At 45.9% G+C, this 26,289-nt stretch overlaps 1 protein-coding gene across 4 annotated transcripts in view; it reads right to left on the bottom strand.

Annotated features, from left to right (window-relative positions):
• The window catches only part of CCDC124 (coiled-coil domain containing 124), a 50,488-nt gene that overhangs the window by 13,848 nt on the left and 10,351 nt on the right, over positions 1-26,289 (bottom strand). For all 4 annotated transcript variants that reach the window (XM_040417464.1, XM_040417467.1, XM_040417468.1 and 1 more), the window contains exon 3: positions 592-760. In XM_040417464.1, coding sequence (XP_040273398.1) covers positions 592-760 — 169 coding nt within the window. The remainder of the gene's footprint in view (positions 1-591; positions 761-26,289) is intronic.

Genomic DNA, 26,289 nt, shown 5'->3' with positions numbered 1-26,289 from the left:
GGTTCATTGAGAACATGGTTGTTGTTCAATAATAAAATTAATCCTCAAAAATACAACTTGCCTAATAATTCTGCACTCCCTGTATGAATGAAGTAGGCAGCGCAGGCATGTGACGTCAGTGAGTTACGGCCGGCCGCCCGCCCTGCTATGCCTGCTACAGGACATTTAGTAAGTAGTACAGATGGGGCTCGAACTTCAATTAAAGTTATTATTATAAAAGGTTTAGCCAATAAAGCAGTGAGTGAGCCCCTCCTCCCTCCCGCTGATGCATCGCAGCATTCGCCCCATAAGACGCAGGGTGCGTCTTATGGGGCGAAAAATACGGTAAATGTCAGACCGAAAAAAATGCAAAAAAAATAAATGCCGGATCCGTTTTTCCAGATGACACCGGAAAGACGGATCCGGCATTTCAATACATTTTTCTGACTGATCAGGCATTTTTAAGACTGATCAGGATCCTGATCAGTCTTACAAATGCCATCGGTTGGCATACGTTCTGCCGATCCGGCAGGCAGTTCCGGCGATGGAACTCTGCTCCAAGTGTGAAAGTAGCCTAAGTAGTACATAAGCTGCTCTAGCTGTCCCACTTACCATTTGGAACATTTTCTCTCTGCAGCGTTTCGTCTATCTGTGCCCGAGTTACTTTTGTGGGTGGAGGTTTTGCTGGTCTATTCTTCAATTTAGAATCCTCTTCCTCTAGCAAGCGTTGGCTCTCCTTCTTTCTCTCTAACAGCTCTAGGCGACGTTTTTCCTTTTCTTCCTGACCACAAGGATGTATAAATGTTTTTAAACGGCTGGCAATTAAAGTTGCATTATGTGGTATCCGGTCGACATAAGAATGGTTTCAAAAACAGCGGTTTTTCAGGCCAAAGTCGTATGTGACTCAAAAGGAATAAGAAATATAAAGGAAGGAAATACACTGTGCATTCATTTCTGGCTTTGGTTAAAAAAAAAATAAAAAAATTTCTGAGGTGGTTTTACTTAAAACACTGTTGCAGATTTACCAAGAATGGTGTTTCATATTCCAATCTTAGTTAAAAGGTATGTTGGAGTAAGATGTACGACTCTTAAAGGGAACCTGTCACCTGGATTTTGGGTATAGAGCTGAGGACATGGGTTGCTAGATGGCCACTAGCACATCTGCAATACCCAGTCCCCATAGCTCTGTGAGCTTTTATTGGGTCAAAAAAACGATTTTATACATATGCAAATTAACCTGAGATGAGTCAGAGCTTGAAAATATGACTTCTCTTGTCACACAAGTAAGATATGACTCTTATGTTAATTTGCATAAAAGGCAGGAAGTACAAAAATGCATAATACTTATTGAATTTGTCTGCAAATGAAATTAAAAGTGTAATTGTAATGTTTAGGGTAACACAATGAACATTTAGAAACGCTCAGTGAGGGTAGCATAGTAGAGGTGACAGGTTCCCTTTAATAAATTTGTCATAACTTAAGTGGAAGAAGTTATATTACCTCCTTCAAGGATGGAGGACTTAACAGTGGTGATATTGAAGCCAGAAAGGAATCCAGAGCCATGCAGGCCTATTTCTTCCTCCCACCAATATGAAAATTCACGAGATTAGCTATGGTAATCACAACAATTGTTCACCGGATCAGGTGAAATTTATGCCATCCAAGCACACAGCCATAATCATCATACGGCTGGTTAGGAACCTCCAGGGGACTCCAGATAATCCTGCAAATAGAGTGGTATTCGCACTGGATGCTGCTAAAGCATATGATGGTATAGAATGGAACTATCTGTGGATCCCCGTGGAGATGATGGGATTTGGACTGGCTTTAAAGACTAAATAAAACTGATACATAATTCCTCAAGTGCACAAATAGGGACAAATGGTTTAGTATCATATCTCTTTGAATTAGGAAGACGCACAAAACAGAGGCACCCCCCTCTGTAGAGTTTTTGACAGATAAGAACATTTTCCATTATGGAAGCGCTTATTAGTACCAGAGGACCGGGAAGCGGTGAAGGCTCTGTCCTCACCACTTGGAGGTATTAATTGGGACAAGTCAGTCTTGCTGCCTATTGACTCACTTCCTGAACCATTACCACTTGATTCCCAAATTGTGTGCAAAACCATGCAATTTCCAATCTTGGGGTATAGATTTATTGTAGTGTCTCTAATTATATTCCACTCAATACCCAGGTACACTGACCAGCAAATTTCAAATGAAAGCAGATATATGGGCTAAGCTTCCTCTGGGTACAGAAGGTAAAGTGAATCTCAGACGGTTCTTATGCCACAACTCGTGTACAAATCATCAGTATAGGTGTGATTTAGCATAATTCTGTCATCTGAAATTGGTGGGCGTGAATTTGTGGTAAATTAAGCTCAGTAGTATAATTCACCCCTGCGACGTGCATCTTCATTGACACCTTCTGTATAAGGCCTCATGCACACAATCGTATTCTTTGGTCCGTGTCCGAATCACATTTTTTTGATTCAGATGCGGACTTGTTCATTTCTATTGGCTGCAAAAATGCAGACAGCAATCAGATATCATTATGTGCTGTCCACATCCGTGTTTCCATCCTGCAAATTAGAGAACACGTCCTATTCCTGTCTGTTTCGTGGACAAGAATGGGCATTTCTACTATTGAGCCCATCAAAAATGCAGCATGCGCATGGGCTGTATCCTTATTCTGCAGATCGCAAAATATGTACGTTATATGCATGAGGCCAGTGTATAATGTAAAATATGGTACATTATAAAATCAATAGAAAAAACACCAGAAATTGTCCGACAAGCTTTTCTTTGGGAAGTTTTATCCTTCTCCCTTCATTTAAATCAGTTTCTCATGAGTTTTTGTTTTTTAAAAACCAAGGTAATGGTCATTCTGCTGAGCCCTCGCCATTCTCTGACCTATTCGTATGAAGCATGAACAGCATTTCTACTTGCAGGGCATGATCACAACGCATAAATTCTGGGAAATAGTCCAGTTTACGAGACAAGCGCCTGACCATTCCAGTCCGATGGTCACAGAAATTCTGCACTCTTCAGCAAGATGGTTTTCAATCCCTAAGGCTCGACTCTTATGGGTTTTCTCCAAACTAAGAAATCCTAAGTTAAAGGGGTTCTGCACTTTCATTTAACTGATGATCTATCCTCTGGATAGATCATCAGCTTCTGATCAGCGGGGGTCCGACACCTGGGACCCCCGCCGATCAGCTGTTTGAGAAGGCAGCAGCGCTCCAGTAGCCTTCTCACTGTTTACCGCCAGCCCACTGACGTCACGACTAGTATCAACTAGCGTGGGCGGGGCTAAGCTCTGTTCACTTGAATGGAGCTTAGCCCCGCCCACGCTAGTTGATACTAGTCGTGACGTCAGTGGGCCAGCGGTAAACAGTGAGAAGGCCGCGGCGCTGCTGGAGCGCCGCTGACTTCTCAAACAGCTGATCGGCAGGGGTCCCGGGTGTCAGGCCCCGCCAATCAGAAGCTGATGATCTATCCAGAGGATAGATCAGTTAAATGAAAGTGCAGAACCCCTTTAAAGCTGCATATGTACAATTACTGTATGTGTTAAATACTCATTTTACTGAGGCAGTGATTTTAAAATATCCCTGGCCAAGAGTGGTGCGCTCCGATTGGATGCGCTCACAGCCAGGTAGAAAAGAACCGCTTGCAGCGAAACTGCGAGTCTCCGCCTAGTATAACAGAGTCGGCTCATTATAATATAATGCGCCAAAATCAATGCGGCCAACAACGGACGAACGGGTGGGCCTTTTTTCCGCCCAAAGTGCCATGGCATAAGTGGGGGTCGCCCTATAAAAGGTAAGACCATAATTAGACTAGGGCTAAACTGATGAAAGGTACTCTTTAAAAATACTGATGACCTATCCAGGGGATCCGACACTCGACAACCTACTGTTTGAGAAGGCACCGGCACTCCTATGAGTGCCACGGCCTTCTCTGTACTCACCAAGCACAGTGCTGTACATTATATAGAGGTTGTGCTTGGTATCACGCTCAGCCCCATTCACTTCAAAGGGGCTGAGATGCGCCTAGGCCAAGTGACTGATGAATGTGTTAATCACTCTGCCTAGGAAAAGCAGCAAGCACCGCTGCCTTCTCAAACAGCTGATCGGAGGGGATTGCACCCAGCGTGGCCATACCCTAATAGTTTGGAAGGGTAGTCTGTATCTGTAAATCAGTCCAACAGTATACACATTACTGCAAAATCATGCAGACATTCAAAGCAATAGAAAAAGACAAAAAAGAAATAAAAAAAAACAAATCTTCCAGTGTCCTATTCTTGTCCGTTTTACGGACAGGAATAGGACTGTTCTATAGCGGGCAGGATGTTCCGCAAAATGTAGAAAGCACTCAGCTGGTATCTGTGTTTTGTGGCTCCGCAACTTGCAGACCGCAAAAACGGCTACGGCCGTGGTCATGAACCCTAAAACTGTGAAAATGTATTTGTACCGAGAGACTTGTCCGAGTGTTCCTTAGTTACAAAGTAGCCATTTACAAGTTAGAAAGAAGAAATTGCTGCAGCGCTGAACTGGTGGCTGTGGATTTGCCCTCCGTGAAACGGCTGGAGGATACCACACCTAGGAACTCATAACACTTACAAAAGGACATTGGATGGCAGCCATTCTGAAGCAGGCCAAGATGGAAATGTGGGCTCCACTAGAGATGCTCTTACAGCTCTCTGGCACATAATGAGGGGTCCTGCCATGAATGGCATTTGGACAGTGGTTGCAGTAAAAAAGCCAACTCCTTAGCATCATAAGAAAGCAACAAAATAAGTTAGGTACTGGTAGCAAATGTATAGGGGTACTGACTCAAAGGATTTCTCCAGTCCTAAATTACGTTATGAGATGCCTGAATTGCATCTGTTTCAATAGCAGTATGGTTCATCCAGAGCACCCAATACATAATTTACCAACTCTCTCTACATGTTCTTTACTGAGTGACCTTATACACACTGCTAAATAAAACACGATGGGCCAAAGCCTTTACTGTACATTTCTATCAGCTCTACCCCAAAGACTTATTCCAAAACAGGGAAATCTTAGACTCATTCGGAACCTGCTAAGGGAGAGTTCACATCACCGTTCAGCTTTCCGTTCTTCTGATCCGTCAGAAGAGCAGAAAAAAAAGAAACCCACAACAAATCTGTTATTTTGAGGATCATTTGTTCTAAGTTAGCAACAGTTTGCCCTAAAAATAACAATCCTTTTGCTGAGTTACGACCAGTTTGCATCAGTTTTTGTGTCAGTTATTTTTGATGGGAGAAAAAGTACTGCATGCAGGACTTTTTCTCCAGTCAAAAATAACGGATCTCTGATTTCATATATTTTACGAAGAAACCCAGGGGGTGTTGACTGACTTACAACAATACTCCTCATTCATACTCTGTACCTTCCATAAGTAGAAATAGTACCCCAACTGGAGGTCATACTATATTTTTTCCGGAAGAGTAAAAATACTCCTCTTACCATTTTTGAGGAGTATTCATAGCTGAGGAGAAGTACAAAAGTTGCAGTAATTCAACTACATAATACGTAGGCCTACATAATGTTAAGGGCTTGTTCACATCTCCCTTAGGGGCAGGGCTTGTTCACATCTCCCTTAGGGGCCTCCGTAACAAATTCTGTTAAAAACAGGCCTTTTTTGTTTGGTACGAAGACAGTAAACTGAACAGACTATTATAGTTAATGGAGTTTGTTCAGCTCTGTTCGGGTCATTTATGTGCACTCTGGAACTTCTGTTATTTTTTTTTGTTCTGCTCCTTTAACAGAGCAGAACAGAAATAAATAGCTGTGATGTGAAGTTGTCCTAACAGGGTTGGTATTTATGCAAAGTAACCATTACTAGTCTAAAGCCTGTATTTACACCAAGCGATTGACAGTCCAATCATCGCTAACAAGCGCTTATATCAGCGGTGGGGAACCATTTTGCTGCCAAGGGCCATTTCGATATTTGTAACATCATTCGGGGGCCATACAAAATTCTCAATAAAAATTTTTTACTGCTGTATTTGGTCAAACATATAATTGACTTAGGGATAAGTTACAGAAATTGCACTTCAATTAAAATAATCTAGAGGGCTGTATTTTTGCAGCACAAAATAGCGCCTGCACTATATATATACAGTATATTACATACAATACAGGCGCCATATTGACCACACATAGCAGTCTAATTTTTAAGTTCAGAATGTTACTTATTTGACATTAATGGCAGGAAGCTAAACCCAGGGGGTCCAGAGAGGGGTTCACCCAGCTTTCACTCTCCCTGCCTCTTTCTTCGCAACTGTCCCTGCCTTTGTCCCTTTCTCAGCAAAATATCTGCCCCCACCTCCATCAGCCTGAAATAAGCCTCCTATCAGACCCCCCAGGCCTACATCAGCCTCAGATCAGACTCCCATCAGACCTCTAAGCCTCAGATTAGACCCCAATCAGACCCTTCCTAGCTTCAGATCAGACTCCCATCAGACCCCCAGCCTCAGACCAGACCCGGATCAGACGCCCAGCCTCAGATCAGCCCCCATCAGACCCCCCAGGGTCAGATCAGCCCCTATAAGACCCCCCAGCCTCAGATCAGACCTTCATAATACCCTCCCTAGCCTCAGATCAGCCCCCATCAGACCCTCCCCAGCCTCAGATCAGCCCCCATCAGCCCCCCTAGTCTCAGATCAGACCCCTATCAAACCCCAGCCTCAGATCAGACACCCCCAGCCTCAGATCAGACCCTCCCAAGCCTCAGATCAGACCCCCATCAGACCCTCCCCACCCTCCTTTAGCCTCAGATCAGCCCCCATCAGACCCTCCCCAGCCTCAGATCAGCCCCCATCAGCCCCCCTAGTCTCAGATCAGACCCCTATCAAACCCCAGCCTCAGATCAGACACCCCCAGCCTCAGATCAGACCCTCCCAAGCCTCAGATCAGACCCCCATCAGACCCTCCCCACCCTCCTTTAGCCTCAGATCAGCCCCAATCAGACATCAGATCAGATACTGTATTTAAGATAAACAAATAAACTTACCTCTCCAGCTCCGTACGGCGCTGCCTCTTGGCAGATTCACTTACCCTCCCTGTTCTTCTTCCTGCCGCACTATATTGTCACCTCACACCGCACAGCGTCAGGTCATAGTGCACGTCTACGTGCACTGCGTCCTGACGCTGGATGTGTCAGGACACAGTGTGGGGCTGAAAGAAGACCAGGGAAGGTGAGGACAGCCAGTGCAGTGCTGTTCTCACCTTCCTGTGCCTCCCGTATGCTAATGACCGCTTCCATAATGGAAGGGGTCATAAGCATTTTCACATTATGTTCTGGCAGGGGGCCGGGGGCCACATGAAATGATACCGTGGGCCGCATACGGCCCTCGGGCCGGAGGTTCCCCACCCCTGGCTTATATGAACACTCGTTAGCGCTGATCTAGCAGTCTAATATTGCGATCGATTTCCCGATTAACATTGGGCAATCAGGGTCTTTCAGCATGTTTAAAAATCAGATTGTGGTGTCTAATCACAATCTGTTGTCGGCAAACTAGACAGCATGGGGAAGATTGATGGCATAACGATCGCTCCTCCCCATGCTGTGGAGGAGACTGCTGCATGTAATAGCAGCTGTCTCCTCTGCTAGCGAGCAGGCAATTGTCGGGAAGGAACGCTTCCTTTCCGTTCCGACTTAAAGGGCCCTTTACACAGGCCGAAGATGAGCCAGATAATTGTTAACGTGTTCATAGGAACGCTTGTTAGGGATTATCTGGCAGTGTAAAGGTGCTGCCGATACCCAATGAACGATCGAAACGCTCGTTCATCGGGTAATCGCATCTTTCATACGGTCAACTAAATCCTTGTTTGCTGGCAGCAGATCGTGCCATCTAAACAGCCTCTGCTGCCAAAGCAAACAATGATTGTGTATAAGGCCTGAGCGATTGAATTAGTGGTCGCTCCTTCCCATACCGTAGAGGAGATCGCTGAATGTAAATACAGCATTCTCCTTCACGGACGAGCAGATGCTTGCCGGGAAGGAAGACTTCTTGTCCTGTATAAAGGAACCTTAAAAAGTTATGTACACCCTCTGAGGCAATTTTTGCTTATGATTGCATTTTACAAATTTTTGGCTAAAAAGCATATTTTCAGTTAGCCTTTTTTTTTCCAAATATTGAGCCATTCTATCACAAAGGGTTAACTGTTTTTCTAACTGTCTGACTGGTACTTTTACTTTGTGCCGGTCATCTAATAACCCTTATCTCTAAACTACCAAGTAGGGTTGTTTCGGGTATCGAATATTCGATACCTAATCGATACTTTGTCTGGTATCGACCTCGATACCGGGATTTGCCTTTTTTCGATACTAGACTTCGCTATTGTGCAGTCTAGTATCAGAGAACATGGAACACGCTGCTCTCAGCGCGCTCCGTGTTCTCCTCAGCAGCACAAGTGAGAAGGAAGCACTTTCTCCCTCCCCCTGTGCCGCTGCCATCAATGAGGAGAGAGGGGCGAGCGCACTGCGCCACCAATGAAAGTAAACGTTTAAGGGTACTTTCACACTTGCGGCAGAGTATTCTGGCAGGCAGTTCCATCGCCGGAACTGCCCGCCGGATCCGTCAAAACGTATGGAAACTGATGGCATTTGTCAGATCCGTATGACAAATGCATTGAAATGCCGGATCCGCAGCTCCCTCCAGAGATGTTCTATTGGATTTAGGTCTGGAGACTGGTTAGGCCACTCCAGAACCTTGATATGCTACTTAAGGAGCCACCCCTTGGTTATCCTGGCTGTGTGCTTCGGGTTGTTGTCATGTTGGAAGACCCAGCCACGACCTATTTTCAATGCTCTGACTGAGGTAAGGAGGTTGTTGCTCAAAATCTCACAATAAATGGCCCCATTCATCCTGTCCTTAATACAGTGCAGTCACCCTGTCCCTGACTTGAGCAGGGGAACCTGCCGTGCAATGCATGAGAACCGTGAAACCATAAAACCGTGACCGGCGTAGTGTTCTACCGACAGTGACCTTTGAAACTGTGGTTGTAGCTCTCTTCATGTCATTGACCAGCATCTCCCTTGTAGTTCTGGGCTGATTCCTCACCTTTCTTATCATCAGTGATACACCACGAGGTGAGATCTTGCATGGAGCCCCAGTCCAAGGGAGACCGACAGTCGTCTTTAACCCCATTTTCTAACAATTGCTCCAACATGATCTATTTTCACCAAGCTGCTTGGCAATTGCCTCGTAGCCCTTCCCAGCCTTGTGGAGGCCCACAATTTTGTCTCTGGTGACTTTTGACAGCTCTTTGGTCTTGCCCTTGGTAGTAGTTGGCGTCTGACTGTGGAGTGGACAGGTGTCTTTAAAGAGCTCAGACAGGTGCTACTAAGTTAGATTAATGAGTGGAGTAGAGGTGGACGTTTTAAAAAGGCACAGTAAAAGGTTTTTGAGAGCCAGAATTCTTCTTTTCACAGGTGTTCAAATACTTATGTTCAGCAGTGCAAGATAAATAAATTCTTTAAAAATCATAATGTCATTTCCTGATTTATTTATTTTTATTCTGTCTCTCAGAGTGGAAATGCATCTACAATGTGAATGTCAGACCCCTCCATGATTTCTAAGTGGGAGGACTTGCTAAATTGCAGGGTGTTAAAATACTTCTGTTCCTCACTGATATATATACACACACACACACACACACACACACACACACACACACACACTTTTTCAGGGCCACTGTAGCACCCCCTTTAGGGCTTAAACAGGGACAGACTAGTTCCCTAACAGCACACTTTGCAATTTAAGGTACCAATACTGGATGTCCTTCCTCCCTCTTCTTGGACTTCTACCAGATGAAAGACCGGGCCCACTACTGGAACATCATCTGAATAATTCAGATGCGGTAGGATAACTGGGTATAGTAATATTTTATTCTGGCTGGGTGCCGCCGTGCACCCAGGTGCCATTGTGTACCTCAATTATTTATCATCTCTTGATCATTAATTAGGGAATCTAACCTAGATTTTTCACTTTATTTTAGAATACTTATATTAAAGGTTACTGAGCTACTGTGCTGCCATATATTGAACCAACCCTAACCAAAAACAAGAAAATTCGGAGAAATTCAACAGGTTACTGTTGGTAAAACATGTTGTGCTTGGAAGACCGAAAGACATTCAACGTCCCTCTGTATCCTGGTGTCACATTGCTATGCACACTTAATGATGTGTCCTGTGAATTATTAATGCCAGCTCTATAGCTGTCTGATCAAGTGTTTAATAAACGCTCCACTACTAAAGGAGACAAAGGAAGCGATGACATGAGTAATCTGGTAAAGAATGTTCAACGCTGGAAGAAATCTAAACAAGCAGAACATAAACTGCAAGGTCCCCAATGCAAAAAATAAATATAATAATAATAATAATAATAATAATAATAATAATGGCAAGAACAAGTTTCCAAAACACAACACAACGGGTTTAGGGATCGCCATGAACACTGCAGTCCCTATGAAAAAAAAACATCTTTCTCTAGATGCGTTTTAAGTTGTTCAGAGCTCTATTTCATTCAAAGTCATGCGGTAGTTCCGATTTGTTGGCTACAGTTCATCCTGCAGCCATTTTATTAATTGCTCGGTATAATGAGATAGTGGAAAGAAGAGACCCCAGTAAGTGCACAATTTCCATGTATCAAGTATCACCTGGAGTGAAGCATTACAAGAGAGCAGGTTAACCTTCTTCCTCTTCACCATCCAGCAGAGGGCATCCATAATATAAGTGACTCGCATCAGTATAATACATGTATTGCACCAATGAGCCAAGGTAAAAAGGCACAGAACAATGGAAAGCAGTGTTTGCGACTTTTTAAACGCCACTTGTGACAAAATGAATTGCAAGTGGTGTTCCTCTGCAGCGCTCACCACTTTTCCAAAAAGCGGGCTTAGGGAGGGAGGGGCCAGCAGCCCTGGCATATTTATCTTCTTTTACACCAGTTTTCTGCCGTAAAAGAAGACTGAAATCTAAGCCAGCAAGGGGCTGGCTTGGATTTCAGTCTAGGTGCATGGAGTGCAGGAGCTGTGTCTAATTTATGACAAGGCGTTCGCCTCGTCATATATTAGGTGCAGCCTCTAGCAGGGCCCGGGGATATCAAAGACCGGCGTAAAAAGCTGGTGCATGATAAAATTGTCCCCAAAATTTTTGCCATTTTGTGCTTCTGTGGTCACTTTTTTAGATAGCAACAAGAAAAGTCAGTGGTGCCTATTGGGAGGTAGTGTGGTCTCATGCTTACTATAATTTGTGACAGAATTTCGAGAGGGTGGGCGGGCAGGCTTGCCCGTCTCATGTACCATTTTCTAAGCCAGTTTATGGCGTGGAAAATGGTCTTAAACTATGCCATGAAGGGAGCTGGCATAGTTTAAACCATGTTGCGCAGCCGGTGGAACCAAGCGCCAAAGTTATGTAGAGGCCTGTGCCTCTACACAACTTTGGCGCATCTGCTGCCCACGCATAAGGATTAAAACTGGCCAGTCTTAATAAATGACCCCCGTAGTCTTTCATAAACACCCCTTGTATAATAACATCATTTTTACTATAATCATTTTATGAGATCCACGGCTAGGGCTATAAGACGACATTAGTTGTGCAAATTTTTTGTAATGATAGTCAATGGTGTCGCACTGGGACTGCGACACGAAAGTCACAAAAAAATCCAACTTGGATGGATTTTTGTGCAACTGTTGCATCGCAGTATGTCGCTTCGAGACACCAACTCCAAAAATTGCTTCACGACATTACTGCAACATCATGTCGCAGTGTAGCTGCACCCTTACTATCGAGTGACATGCCGCCATGTTTTGGTCAGCGATTGTGAGCTAAAACCAGGATTGGAGATTCCACAGACATAAGGTATAAGGAAAAGATCTGCACCAGTTCTGTGTTTAGAGCCGCACCTGGTTTGGGCTCATTATAACTGATGGAAATCACTGACCAAACACTGACTGTGGGAATGAGGCATAAGCTTAGACTGCAATCTGAGCCAGAATTCTGGAACATTTGCAGTAGTAAATCCCCAGCAATGCATATAAGATTTTTTTTCCTTCATATTTTTTATTTTTCTGCAAACTACTTCAATTTAGCTACGGGCAATGTCCCATCTCTACAGGTTTTAAACGGGTTGACAGAGTTACTTAAAAATGAAAAAAAACAAAAAAAAAAAAACAAGGCAGCATTTGTCATAAAACAACATATACTCACCTACTTTATCCGACCTCTGCTCCCAGCGCTATTGCTCCAGTCCTCCTTGCCACTGAGCCACGACATCTTGGCTGCATCTAAGATGTGCCCATCAGGTCAGAAAACTGCAGCAGTCAGTGACTGGCTACAGCTGTCACATGGAGTATGTGGGGGAAAAGTCATCACTGCAGCAAAACAGACAAAGCCCAGTGGAAAGTATCGGAGCAGCAGAGATGGGGGATAGGGGAGTATATTTTATTACAAATGTAATAGCTGCAGTTCTTAGTGCCGGCTCCTGCTTCACACTCTGGGTTGGAGTAAGCTTTGACTGCCATTGTCCATATGTTGACATAAGAGTACACAGGCTTTCCCAGAGACTCGACTGGGGGAGCAATCTGCAGTTAGTCCTCAGGACCTATGAAAAACCCCAGGGCAATCTGTTCTGTAAGCCTGCTGTTATAGCACATTAGTGAGGCCTAACAGCAGCCTGTGTTATAGTGACACAGAGCATAATGTATTAGCATACAGGAGTATGCCAATGTAACCACAATTACAAAAACGTTGTGACGCTGTGTAAAATATACAAAAAAGACAAAAAAAAATTTAATCATTTGCAAATCTCTGACTGATGTTTGATTCACAATAAAACACAGATGTTGAAAGTGAGCAATGCATCTAAAAAAAATATATAAATAAATTGGGACAGGGGCATGTCTACCATTGTGTAGCATCCCCTCTTCTTTTAACTGGGAAATTAGGAGACTATTTGGTGGAGTTTTGGGAGCCCCATTCTTGTCTGTTGTAGGATTCTTACTGCTCAGCAGTCCTGGGTCTTCTTTGCTGGATTTTTCATTTCATGATCCACCAAATGTCTTCTACTGGTGAAAGGTCTGGACGGCAGGTAGGCGATTTCAGCTCCTGGACTCTTCTTCTGTGAAGCCATGCACTGCTGGGATGGATGTAGTATGTGGTTTAGCATTGTCTTGCTGAAATATACAAGGCCTTCCCTGAAAGAGACGTTGTCTGAATGGGAGCATATGTTGTTCTAAAAACTCTATATACTGTTCAGCATTGATAGTGCCTTTCCTGATGTGTACACTGTCCACACTACAGGCAGTAATACAACTCCATACCATCAGAGATGCAGGCTTTTGAACTGTGTTCTGATAACAAGCTGGATGGTCCCCCTCCTCTTAAGTCTGCAGAACCCAGAGTCCGTGGTTTCCAAAAAGAATTTCAAATTCTGATTTATAGGGCCACAGAACAGCTTCCATTTTGCCTAAATCGCGTTGAGATATGTCTTCTACTTTGCATGATACAGCTTAATTTTCATTTGTGGATTGCACAGACAATGATATCTAGAAGTGTTCCTGAGCCCATGCAGTGATTTCTAGTACAGAAGCGAGCCTGTATTTAATGCAGTGCTGTCAGAAAGCTTACAGATCACGAGCATCTAAGGCTACTTTCACACTTGCGTTGTTCTTTTCCGGCATAGAGTTCCGTCCTAGGGGCTCTATATCGGAAAAGAACTGATCAGGCATATCCCCATGCATTCTGAATGGAGAGTAATCCGTTCAGTTTGCATCAGGATGTCTTCAGTTCAGTCGTTTTGACTGATCAGGCAAAAGAGAAAACCGCAGCATGCTACGGTTTTCTCTGCGGTGAAAAAAACTGAAGACTTGCCTGAATGCCGGATCTAATAGGAATCTATTAGCGCCGGATCCGGCATTCAGAATACCGGAATGCCGGATCAGTCCTGCGCATGCGCAGACCGATAAAAATGTGAAAAAATGTACAAGACGGATCCGTCTGTCCGCATTACAAGCGGAGAGACGGATCCGTCCTTGCAATGCATTTGTGAGACGGATCCGCATCCGGATCCGTCTCACAAATGCTTTCAGTCAGCGGCAGATCGGCGGGCAGTTCCGACGACGGTACTGCCCGCCGGATCACACTGCCGCAAGTGTGAAAGTAGCCTAATACTGACCGTCAGCCTCGTCCCTTGTGCAGATTGGTCCAGATTCTCTGAATCTTTTCATATTATGTACTGTAGATAGTGAGATAGATAGTCAAATTCTTTGCAATTTTACTTTGAAGAACATATATATATTTTTTTAAATCGCTCCAATTTTAGGACGTAGTTTCTCGCAGGTTGATGAACCCCTGCCTATCTTTGCTTCCGAGGGACTCTGCCTCTCGAATATGCTTTTTTTTTTATACCCAGTCATGTGACTTAGTTGCAAATTGCTCCTCCAGCAGTTTTTTTTTTTTTTTTTAGTACCAATAACTTTTTTTTAGCCTTTTGTTGCCCATCAACGTTTCTGAGATGCGTTGTTACCATAAAGTTCTAAATGAGTACATTTTTTTTCATGAAATGGTAAAATATCTCACTTTCAACATCTGATATGTGTTAAAGTTTCTGCCTCAGATAGCTATTTATTTTTTTTAAGTTATGACTGCTGAAATGCTGAGGCAAACATTTTAAAATGTATCTAGTCATTAGGGCCTTTCCAAGCCCGGTCTTTAAGGGGTTAACCTGCTGGAAAATGAAAAAAAAACAAAACAAAAAACACAAAAAAGCAGTAATGGGGATATTCTAAAAGCTTTCTTAATGCAGAAAATAAAGTCATGGGAAGCAAATCGGAAAACCCAGAGGGGTTAGAGATGTAGCATCTCCTAAGTGGTGTCCCCTTGAATGACCAGAGAATATGCCTGTCCATTAACTTAGCCTCTACTCCAGAAAGCCTTAGAACACAAGTCTGACAAAACAGTATACCAATTTGTCTGCTATAATGGTGCCCCGAAGCAGATGACTGCCTTCATTTTTTTTGTGCTGTGAAATGTCCTAATTTTTTTTAACTCTTACTCGCTAAGAAAAAATAAATAAATAAATAATGATCAGTACTATAATCCCACTAAAAGGGAACCTGTCATCAACTTTATGCTGACCTCACAGAGGGCAGCATAAAGTAGTGACAGAAATGCTGATTTCATTGGTGTGTCACTCATGAGCTAAAAGTAAGTGGTTACTGAGAACCAGCATCATAATCATTGCAGCCCAGGCCTTGAAAAGAGTCAAATCTACCTGAGAAGAGTCCTGGTTATACATAATCTCCTGCTCTCTCACCCATCTGCTGATGATTGGCAGTTCTCTCCTAGAGAGAAAGGGAGAAAACTAGGTAGAAAACGGTCAGTCATCAGTAGGTGGGCAGGAAGAGCAGGAGATTATGAATAACCAGGACTCTTCTCAGGTGGCCAGGACTCTTTTCCAGGCCAGTCTGCAATGATTGTGATGTTGGTTCTCGGCAACCACTTACTTATAAATGACAGACTGCTGAAATCAACTCACCTGTCTACTTTATACTGCTGTTAGTATGGGCAGCATAAAGTTGATGCCAGGGTACCTTTAAAAGAAATTAGGAGCCAGCAACAGCACAGCTGAAAGTCAACTCTGTATCCTGAGCCTCTGAGACTTACGGCTCACGCACACGGCTATTGCCCGGCCTTGCCCATATTGCGGCCCACAAACAGCGGGGCGTATGTACCCGCATCACGGATGCAAACCCATTCACTTGAAAGGGTCCGCAATCCGGAAGGTCGGTGCGGAACCCCACAGAAATACCATTGAGTGCTTCCATGGGGTCTCTGTTAGTCCCTCCAGACCGCAAAAAAGTACTAGTCCATTTTTTGTAGTGCGGGCAGATCACGGCCCTATTCAAGTTGAATGGGTCTGGATCCGTCTGTGGAATCCGCACGGATGGTGCCCGTGCATTGGGGACCGCAAATTACACGGAACGGCCAATAAACAGCTGTGTGTTGAAAGAAAGCAGGGACTAAACAGAAGCAACCCATAGTAGTATTTAAAGAGGACCTTTCACTACTCTACAAACTAAAAACTAACTATATCAGTGGGCAGAGCGGCGCCCAGGGGTCCCCCTGCACTTACTAGTATGTCTGGGCGCCGCTCCGTTCGCCCGGTATAGGCTCCGGTGTCTGCGCTCCCTCTGCTTTACTGGAGTGATTTCTTGTATGAGGCGTGTCCCTTGCTGCAGCGCTGGCCAATCGCAGAGCACAGCTCATTGCCTGGCTATGAGCTGTGCGCTGCGATTGGCCAGCGCTGCAGCAAGGGACACGCCACATACAAGAAATCACTCCAGTAAAGCAGAGGGAGCGCAGACACCGGAGCCTATACCGGGTGAACGGAGCGGCGCCCAGACATACTAGTAAGTGCAGGGGGACCCCTGGGCGCCGCTCTGCCCACTGATATAGTTAGTTTTTAGTTTGTAGAGTAGTGAAAGGTCCTCTTTAAAGTGATTGTAAGGGTACATTCACACAACCGTATAATTTAATCCGCATCCGTTCCGCATTTTGCTTAATAGAAGCGGATCCATTCATTCCTATGGGTGAATAAAACTTGCGGACAATGTTCAGTATGTTGTCCGCATTCGTGTTTCCGCATTTATAGTCCGCAAATATATGAAGCTTGTACTACTATTATCCGCACAGATCAGGTCCACAGCCCCATTCAAGTCAATGGATCCACAATTTGCGGACGACATACGGAATGGTTTGCGTATGTCATACGATTTTTGCGGATCCGTTACCGTATTATTGAAGGTATTAATAATTATTTTTTTCTCTCTCGCTCTTTTTTCATTCCGTTTTTTGCGGACCGTAAAAAACGGAAGACATACGGAACACAAACGGAAGTCAATTGTCCGCAAATTGTGGACACATGGTTCCGTTATTTGCGGACCGCAAAACGGAAAGGATTACACCCTAAAGCTGGTGTTACAATAGTTTAAAAAAAAAAAAAAAAAAAAAAGAAGTCATCATCTACCACCACTCCCATTCTGATGCCTCCTTGGTCACCGCCTGTCTTCAGCCAACATGGAAATGTGACCACTCACTGAGCCACCATAAAGTAGAGACCGTGGTGGACTCAGAAAGCATCAGAATTTGAGTGGCAGGGGATCAGTCACATCTGACCCCTTTTTAAAGAAAATTACCGGCTAAATAACCCCTAAACAGGAGACAATATTGCCATCACCGTTTGTCAGTCTGTTCCATTTTCTGCATGTTACTTAGGCTACTTTCACACCTGCGTTTAGGTGCAGATCCGTCTGGTGTCTGCACAGACGGATCCGCACCTATAATGCAAACGCTTGTAACCGTTCAGAACGAATCCGTTACCATGAAAAAAAAAAAAAAACAAACACAGATCCATTTTGACTTACATTGAAAGACAATGGGAGGCGGATTCGTTTTCAATTGCACCATATTGTGTCTGTAAAAACGGATCCGTCCCCATTGACTTAGGCTACTTTCACACTGGCGTTTCTGGGTCCGCCTGTGAGATCCGTTTCAAGGCTCTCACAAGGGGCCCAAAATGGATCAGTTCAGCCCCAATGCATTCTGAATGGAAAAGGATCCGCTCAGAATGCATCAGTTTGCCTCCGTTCAGCCTCCATTGCGCTCTGGAGGCGGACACCAAAATGCTGCTTGCAGCGTATTGATGTCCGTCTGACGAAACTGAGCCAAACGGATCCGTCCTGACTTACAATGTAAGTCAATGGGGACGGATCTGTTTTTACTGACACAATATGGTGCAATTGAAAACGGATCCGCCTCCCATTGACTTTCAATGTAAGTCAAAACAGATCCGTTTGCATTATCATGAACAAAAAAAATAAAATAAAAATTTTGTTCATGGTAATGCAAACGGATCCGTTCTGAACCGATACAATCGTTTGCATTATAGGTGCGGATCCGTCTGTGCAGATACCAGAAGGATCCTCACCTAAACGCAGGTGTGAAAGTAGCCTAACATTGTAAGTCAGGACGGATACGTTTGGCTCAGTTTCGTCAGGCGGACATCAAAACGCTGAGGCGGAACGGAGGCAAACTGATGCATTCTGAACGGATCCTTATCCATTCAGAATGCATTGGGGCTGAACTGATCCGTTTTGGACCGCTTGTGAGAGCCCTGAACGGATCTCACAGGCGGACCCAGAAACGCCAGTGTGAAAGTAGCCTAAAGCAGTCAAGTAGAAATCCTACATAGTGGTAAATTTCACTCTGACCTCTTCCATTTTGGACTGGCAGATGACTAAGGGATCAGGGTTAGGGTGCATTGCATGAATGTGAAGACCATTCTCATTTTGTGGACTGCAAACCGCAGCTCTGCAAAACATGGGCACCATGTGCACCCCGCATTGTGGTGCAGACTCATTGACTACGTGTCCGTGATCCGCAAGATATGTCAAAGATAGGACATGACCTATATTTTGCAGCGTATAGGCATGGACCCAGAAGCCCTTCCGTGTCTGTGCCGCAAAAAATAGGATATGTGCTACCTTTGTCTGCATCTTGTGGATCGTGGACACATTGAAGTCAAAGGGTTGGCACCCTAATGCGGGGTGCACACGCCCGGTTTGGCGGATCTTCAATTTGCTATCCACAGACCAGAAGCGTCAGTCACATGCTTGCGTAGATGCACCCTTAGACAAGAAGCGCAATTTAACATTCTTCATCTCCTACTGCAGATAAAGCAATATGGGTTCCTTCTGCAGCCAAAAAGGACAAAGAGGAAAATTATATATTTCTCAGTTGTATATAAGAAACATAAGTTCAGAAAGGAGGTGGTTAAGGGCTCTTTCTATATTAGGCTACATGCACACGACCGTATGTGTTTTGCAGTCCGCAAAAAAAAACAAAAAACGGAACTGACGCAGAAACAAACAACGTTCGTGTGCATGTAGCCTTAGTGGGAGATTTATCAAAACTGGTATAAAGGAAAAGTGACTTAGTTGCCCATAACAACCAATCAGATTCCTCCTTTCATTCTCCAAAGGAGCTCTGAAAAAGGAAAGGTAAAATCTAATTGGTTGCTATGGGCAATTGAGCTAGTTTTTCTTTAAACCAGTTTTGATAAATCTTCCCCTTAGTACATGTCACAATAACAGGTCTGACTCTGTACAAAATGTATTCAAGTCAAGTGGCCAAATGAGAAGAGTTAAAATATATATATATATAAAAAATATGGCAAAAGGACCCCATAATGTGATACAGATGGTGGCTAAGACCAGCCTTTTTTTCACCATTTCTAAGGAGATCATTTGATGTATTTATCTCCTGTAGCAATGATGACAAACACATACTGGTGACTATCCTCAATCAGAAGGTCTAATATACTGCCAAATTCTGTGGGTTTAAAGCAGCGTTTACCATATGTATAACCACACTCGTAAGAATATGAATCTCTGTTCATGTAGAGTTGTAGTGCCCATCTTGGTTACAATGACCGGACATTAGTATTTCCAGTCTGGCGGTAGAGGCAGCTACGGTGCTGGCTTTCAAAACATTTTTTTCTCCTTTTTTGACACCTTTTCCTGCCTATCACAAATTTTTTATTGAGGTAAGATAGTAAGAAAATGCCAGAAGTGATTTCATCGTCTGTCGGGCACCCTGGTAACTGGACTTCATCCAGCCTTGAAAATACCTTCCAAGCACCCCATGCAATGGGTGCTACAAAAAAGTCTGAATCTAGCCGCTACCTTTAAAATCAGTAATATTTTCTGAAGAAAGTTGGGAAATAACCCTTACCAGCTCCACTCTCTGGGGCCTCGCTGATACTTTCAAATAAGTGTGCACGTTGAGGCGGAACACCAGTAAAACGCAGGACTGCCAGCTTCTTAAAAACTGGGTTCTTTATTTACAAGATACCAAAAAAATACCATACAAAGGGCAGGTGTAGCCCGAAACACGCCAAAAGTTTTACCTGCTTGTATCCTGCAAATAAAGAACCTGGTTTTTAAGTAGTCGGCAGTTCTAGGTTCTCTTTTTCAGCTTTTACAGTAATATTTTCAGTAAGGGGATTCTGTCAGTCACATGGCAGTGCTCATTCAATAGCCCTGGGTGCATGGTAGGGTCCATGCTTGACAACCTCTTTTCATCCAGCAGGACGTCAACCATTAGATGACTGTATGGGGGAACACAAGATGCAGAATTGCCTAATCACACTGGGGATAGTGATTCTTAGCGTTCATTTTCCATGCAGTAGCAATGCAGTAAAGCTGAACGATTACTTGGCACCCACTCAAACAGCGAGTGTCTGTGCACATAGTAGATTTTGCACCAGAAGACCTTTGTCTTTCATACAATACAATTTTGTGTAGGCTGAATATAACTACTGTTGGATCATGAGTAAGGTTTACCAAGCAGCATACTCTAGTGGGCAAATGTGGCATTACAAGTCTGCCCTTATAAAATGGGATTGTTTCACCCCGACATGTAAAAAGAGATCCTGGCTGAAATTCTATGGTGTGTCAGATAATACCATACCGGGTGTGTATGAACTTGGACCCACACTGCTGCACCAATAATAGGGCTGCTAAACTCTTGAATATGAGAACCGTTTTGGCGCAGCAGGGAGATTCCTGCTAGTGGGGATCATTCATCAAACAATGTTGATTTGTTGCATATGTAAATGATTTAGACTGGGTCGCCTACAATAAGAGACAATGAAAAATAAAGAGAGGATTTTTGAACACCTCTGTCAATGGACCATAGTCTAGAGGGCCATCACTTGTCAAGGTCTATACAGTCTGGACACAACAAGGAGCTTGCACCTGGCATACGGCCAGTCATGGTCTAGTAATTGCCTCCATAAGATGATGATATGTTCTTTGCGCAGGCTGGCTATTTACAGATGAACTTGTTCTTTTCTCCCATTCACAAACATATTTCGCCTTATCATTAGGAGGTCTGTTACTAGATGTCCCTTCAATATAGCCTTTATAGTTAAAAGGTCCATATTATGTCACATCAGTTGTACCTTATATTATTTGTAGTAGGAGCTGAGCGAGGAACAGAAGAGGCATGCCTACGTACTGTCCTGACCTATCTGGCTGGAGTGTGCCCGGAGCCAGAGACGAGGTAAGGCCTAAATATGTGGGCAAAAATGATGAGGACTGGCACGGTGTAGGGTGCAACAGTTTTATTGAGCAAAATGAGATCTATAAAGCTAATGAACAAAAGGCTCTGGAAATTTCAACCTGAAGGTTGGGGATGTACCTTGCGTAGCATGACGACTGCCAACGACCCATCTTGCGGATGACATGAGCCGGCACCTGATGACTGGACGCTGCGGAAGCGGCCCCTATGCGAAAGGAGTGCCCAGAGATAGAACTAGGGTTGAATCCCAACCCTGCTGCCAGTGTGCGGATGTTGGAGATGAAAAGGGCAGAAGAAAAGGGCCTACCGTTTATCGGGAGCAACGGCCGTCTAAAGCGGGAGACTGAAGTGAGGCTAAAAGTTCTTTGAGGACCTTGATAGGACACCAGCAATTGGACGTGGGGAAGAACTCTACTTCGGTGGGAGGACCTGCCTGATTGGTTTTGGTAGACGGGATGGACAGTGTGAAATGGTCCGAATGCCAGACAAGATGCCGCCTGAGCAGGGTTGAACGATTGACTGTGCAGCAGGTGAACTCCCCAGGCCTGAGAAACCCATAGAACCCAAAGGTACATGGCCGCTTTGGTGGTAATGCTGGCTGAGTGCCCAAAAGGGAGACCGTCTAGGGCTACGGACAACCTGCGGAACAGCTCGCCTGAGACTGGTTGCCTGCGCACCTGAACCGCCGTGCTATCCTTCTGAATACCCCTGAGGGTAGCTTTGATGGCCTGATTAGCTAGAATGGACTTGGCAGAGGGGTCACCGAGCATCCGATGGTGCTGAATGCCTGCCAGATACAGCTTGATGGTGTTGAACGATAGGTGGCGTTGAGAGTGGCAATGAGCTATGAACGCCATGAGGAATGTGACTTCGTCCACCTTCCCCTGCGGATGGGTGTCTACGAACTGACTAAAGACTTTGAACTAGGCATCATAATTCCTGGCGGTATTGGCGGCTAAAGAATGCTGGACTAAGGTCCGGGCGGATGCTATCAGGGGCCCTAGTCCAACAGGAGGGAGCTGAATGGCGGAGCTGGAATACCGACGGGGTCTGCCTCCGGAAGATCCTGAAAAAAGATGTCATAATTAAAACGGGATAAGGCATCGGCCGCGACGTTCTTTGCCCCCTGGATATGAAATGCGAAAATATGGAAATTAAATTTTAAAGACAGCCATTTTTTGAGACTTGGCCCTCCCTTTCATGATGACCTCTACCAGCACCTGGCTGTCCGTCATAAAAATCACCGACTTGTTAGCCCAGAGTGGACCCCAAACCTGAGCGGCTGCCACTATTGGGTATAACTCCAATAACGGGGATGACTTCATGGAACTGGCCTCGGATGTGAGTTCCACCGGCCAACTGCCGACCAACCAGTGCGGATGGAAGATAGCCGCGAACCCGCGGGAGGCCGCGGCGTCGGTGAAGACCGTGGGGGACGCGGAATCCGGGGATGGCACGAACAGGGAAATGCCGTTCCACCCGGCCAGGAAAGCCTGCCACATCTGGAGATCCGCCATGGCATGCCTGTCCAGTTGGACAGTGGAATCCTGGTCCGGAGCTGACTGAGGAGCCGGGACGTGAACGACCTGCCCTGGGGCATGATCTTGAAGGCGAAGTTGAGGTAACCCAACAAGGACTGGAGCTCCCGCTTGGACAGGACCCTGGACAAAGCTGCGGAGGAGACGGCGGCCTGGATTTTAGCCAGCTTTGCTGTGGGGAGGCTGGCTTCCATGCGGACAGAATCCAAGATAATGCCCAAGAAGGTAACCCCGGTACCTGGTCCCTCCGTTTTAGAAGTCGCCACGGGGACCTTGAGGCTGGCGAACAGCTGGAGCAAGCTTGCCAATCCCGAGGGGGTGCCCTGGGGATTGGACCAGGATCCTGAACCAGTATCCATTGCAAAGCGCAAGCAAATCTGTCAAACAGCCACGGGCTGCTCTTGGATCCGAAGGTGAGCCGGTTGGCGAAGTAGTACCCGTCCGCCCAATGCAAGCCATAATATTTCCATAGCTGGGGAATGATAGGGAGCAATTTGAAGGCGTCCGCTATGTCGGCCTTGGCCAACCAAGCCCCTTCCTCAGCCAGCAGGACATACTGGATGGCCTCATCGATGGATGAGTACGTCATGGAGAACTCCTCTGATGGGATCAAGGAGTTCAGGCTGGGAATGGGCGACATGTGTGGAGCCGACAAATCATAAATTAAACGCCTTTTATTTGAGGACTGCTTGGTAACCAGGCCAATTGGATTCACCCTCCAAGTGGCGAAGGGGATGGACTGGAACGGGCCCAGCAGAAACCCCTTCCGGACCTCGACCTGCAACAAGGTAGCCACTGCCGCCGGCTCCTGGATAGCCGACAGCAAGTTCCTTCCCTCCCAGGAAACTTGAGGGAGGGCAATGAAACCCGTGTGGAAACCCCTCTCGAATCCGGAGAGAAGGAATTGGGCTAACTGGCGATTGGGATGGTCCTGCAATAGAACGCCCAAGAGCTCGATGTTGATGTCGGCCAGTCATAGGTTCTTGTGCTGCCTTTTCGGGCAGCTGGGGCGAGGATGGGCCCTGAAACAGAGAGAGCATATATGCAGCGCTCTACAACTATTGAACCCGCAACCTCCAGCATTGAAGTTGTTGCACACCCGACTCTGACCCAAATACGTGATAGGCCTACCCAGCTTATTGGTTGAGGCCTGGAACCGCTGGGCGCTGGAGGGACCTGGCAGGGAACCCTCCCGGGCAGGGGTGGGAAGGTTGGGGCACCAGTCTGCGGTGTGCTGGATAGACTGGCAAGCCGCGCAAGTGGGAACCCTTAACCCGGCGAAATGACGACAGAATAACTCCATGTCGAGGTTCGCCCAGTCAGTGATGAACTGAAACTGGGCGAGGGCAGCGGCTGCCTTGGCCGAAAATGACCGGTGGTAGTCATAGAAATTGGTACCACCGTACTTGTACCCCAAATCAGTGACCTGGTACAAGTACGAGTCCAGTTCTTCCCGTCTGTGTGGCTGGACGGAACAGATGGTGTCTCGGTAGAGGCTGAATGCTAGGACGAATTCTGGAATGGATAGCTTTCGGTTCAAACGGGCGTCCTTGGCCCTGAGAACCACTGATACTTCCCCACAATTAATTATTTTATTCTCAGACACGTCCTGAGACGCGATGAGAATAGATGCCAGGTTGACATCTTTCCCTGCCAGGATATCCCCTTTTAAGTTCTCCGGGATAAAGTGCGAGGGAGCAATCTGAGGGCTGGTACGGACCGTATCTGGTGGAGCGTCCTGGGATGTTGAAGGAATGGAAGGTGGGCCTGGAGATGGTGGTGCCGCCGGAGGCCGGGACTCCAATTCCCCCATTCTGGCTTGGATATTAGCCACCGAACCGGCCAGACTGCCGATGGTGGACTGCAACTGCAGCAGGGACAGCTGGATGGAGGAGAGAGGGGGCTGGTCATTAGAACCCTCTGGCTCCATCATCAGGAGACGGTAGAGTTCCGCCTTCCTAGCAGACGCGGGATGACGGATTCCTCTCCTGTTAAGCTCCGTGACGAGTTTCGGGATCGTCCAGCTACGCAGGGACGGGTTACTGGCGCGTCCCGACACCGAAGACCCGGGTAAGGACAGGTTATCATCCGCCTCTGTAGCTTGGGACATCTTAAACTGCATGGGAAGAGGTAAGCATATACACAAGTGATTTAAAGCATCCCCCCCGAAAAATAATATATATATATTTTTTTAAACTTTTTTGAGCAGTGGCCAGATGACCGAGCGAGAGCAGAGAGGAAACAGAAATGAACATGGAATAGGAAGGATCGCCACCTACCCGAATCAACGGACCGCGCTGCCAACTCTCCAGCAATAATGAAGACCTAGGAATGGAGGCTCGTGATAAAGGAAGGCTCTGCGCTGCGGCGGAGCGTAAAGCCGCCGCTTGGCTGGACCTTACCTGAAATTGCACTGTGGAGCGAGCGGACATGGAGGAGCCCAGCAACACAATTGAGGATGGATCGAAATTCCGGTGGCCTGAGGCCCTGTTTACATGAAAAAATAAGCTTGCGTTGGTACGAGACCCGGAGAGAGGTGCGAACTGGTGGCACTGGAATGAAGCGACAGAGAACCAGGATGCAGCCTGGGCACCATGGCTGATTGCTGGATGACCCTGAACTGCTAACCTCAGGGCCCGAAGTCGCGCAGCATGCAACAAGACCTGTGGAAAACCGGAATCTAGACATGCAGGACACGAACTGGCTAACCATGAGCCAACCGGACCCTGCTGAAAAACCCCCGAACGTTACAGGTGATGCGTGGAACCTGAGCGATTCAGGGAAACATTGAATCCTGAGCGGTTCAGGCAACAAGGAATTCTGAGCGAATCAGGCCAAAACATACACCTTGTGTGAAGATGACGGACACCTGGGTGCGTCGGGCATTACCTTGAACCTGAGTGGACCTGGCCACTACTTACCCACTGAGCGACCAGGGAAAATACAGAAGCCTGAGCGATTCAGGCAAAACCTAAACCTGAGTGATTCATGGGAATACATAACGAGACTGTTCCTGGAAAAATATGCAACCTGTAAAATAACGTCAGGGAGAACGACACACCTGAGCGAATCCGGGGAATACATGACACCTGAGCGAATCCGGGGAATACATGACACCTGAGCGAATCCGGGGAATACATGACACCTGAGCGAATCCGGGGAATACATGACACCTGAGCGAATCCGGGGAATACATGACACCTGAGCGAATCCGGGGAATACATGACACCTGAGCGAATCCGGGGAATACATGACACCTGAGCGAATCCGGGGAATACATGACACCTGAGCGAATCCGGGGAATACATGACACCTGAGCGAATCCGGGGAATACATGACACCTGAGCGAATCCGGGGAATACATGACACCTGAGCGAATCCGGGGAATACATGACACCTGAGCGAATCCGGGGAATACATGACACCTGAGCGAATCCGGGGAATACATGACACCTGAGCGAATCCGGGGAATACATGACACCTGAGCGAATCCGGGGAATACATGACACCTGAGCGAATCCGGGGAATACATGACACCTGAGCGAATCCGGGGAATACATGACACCTGAGCGATTCAGGGAATACAGATACCTGA

This window comes from Bufo bufo, chromosome 2 (assembly GCF_905171765.1).
Source record: "Bufo bufo chromosome 2, aBufBuf1.1, whole genome shotgun sequence".
Classification (NCBI taxonomy): Eukaryota; Metazoa; Chordata; class Amphibia; order Anura; family Bufonidae; genus Bufo; species Bufo bufo.
The sequence above is the reverse complement of the archived record's forward strand: the minus strand, read 5'-3'. Positions and strand labels throughout refer to the sequence as shown.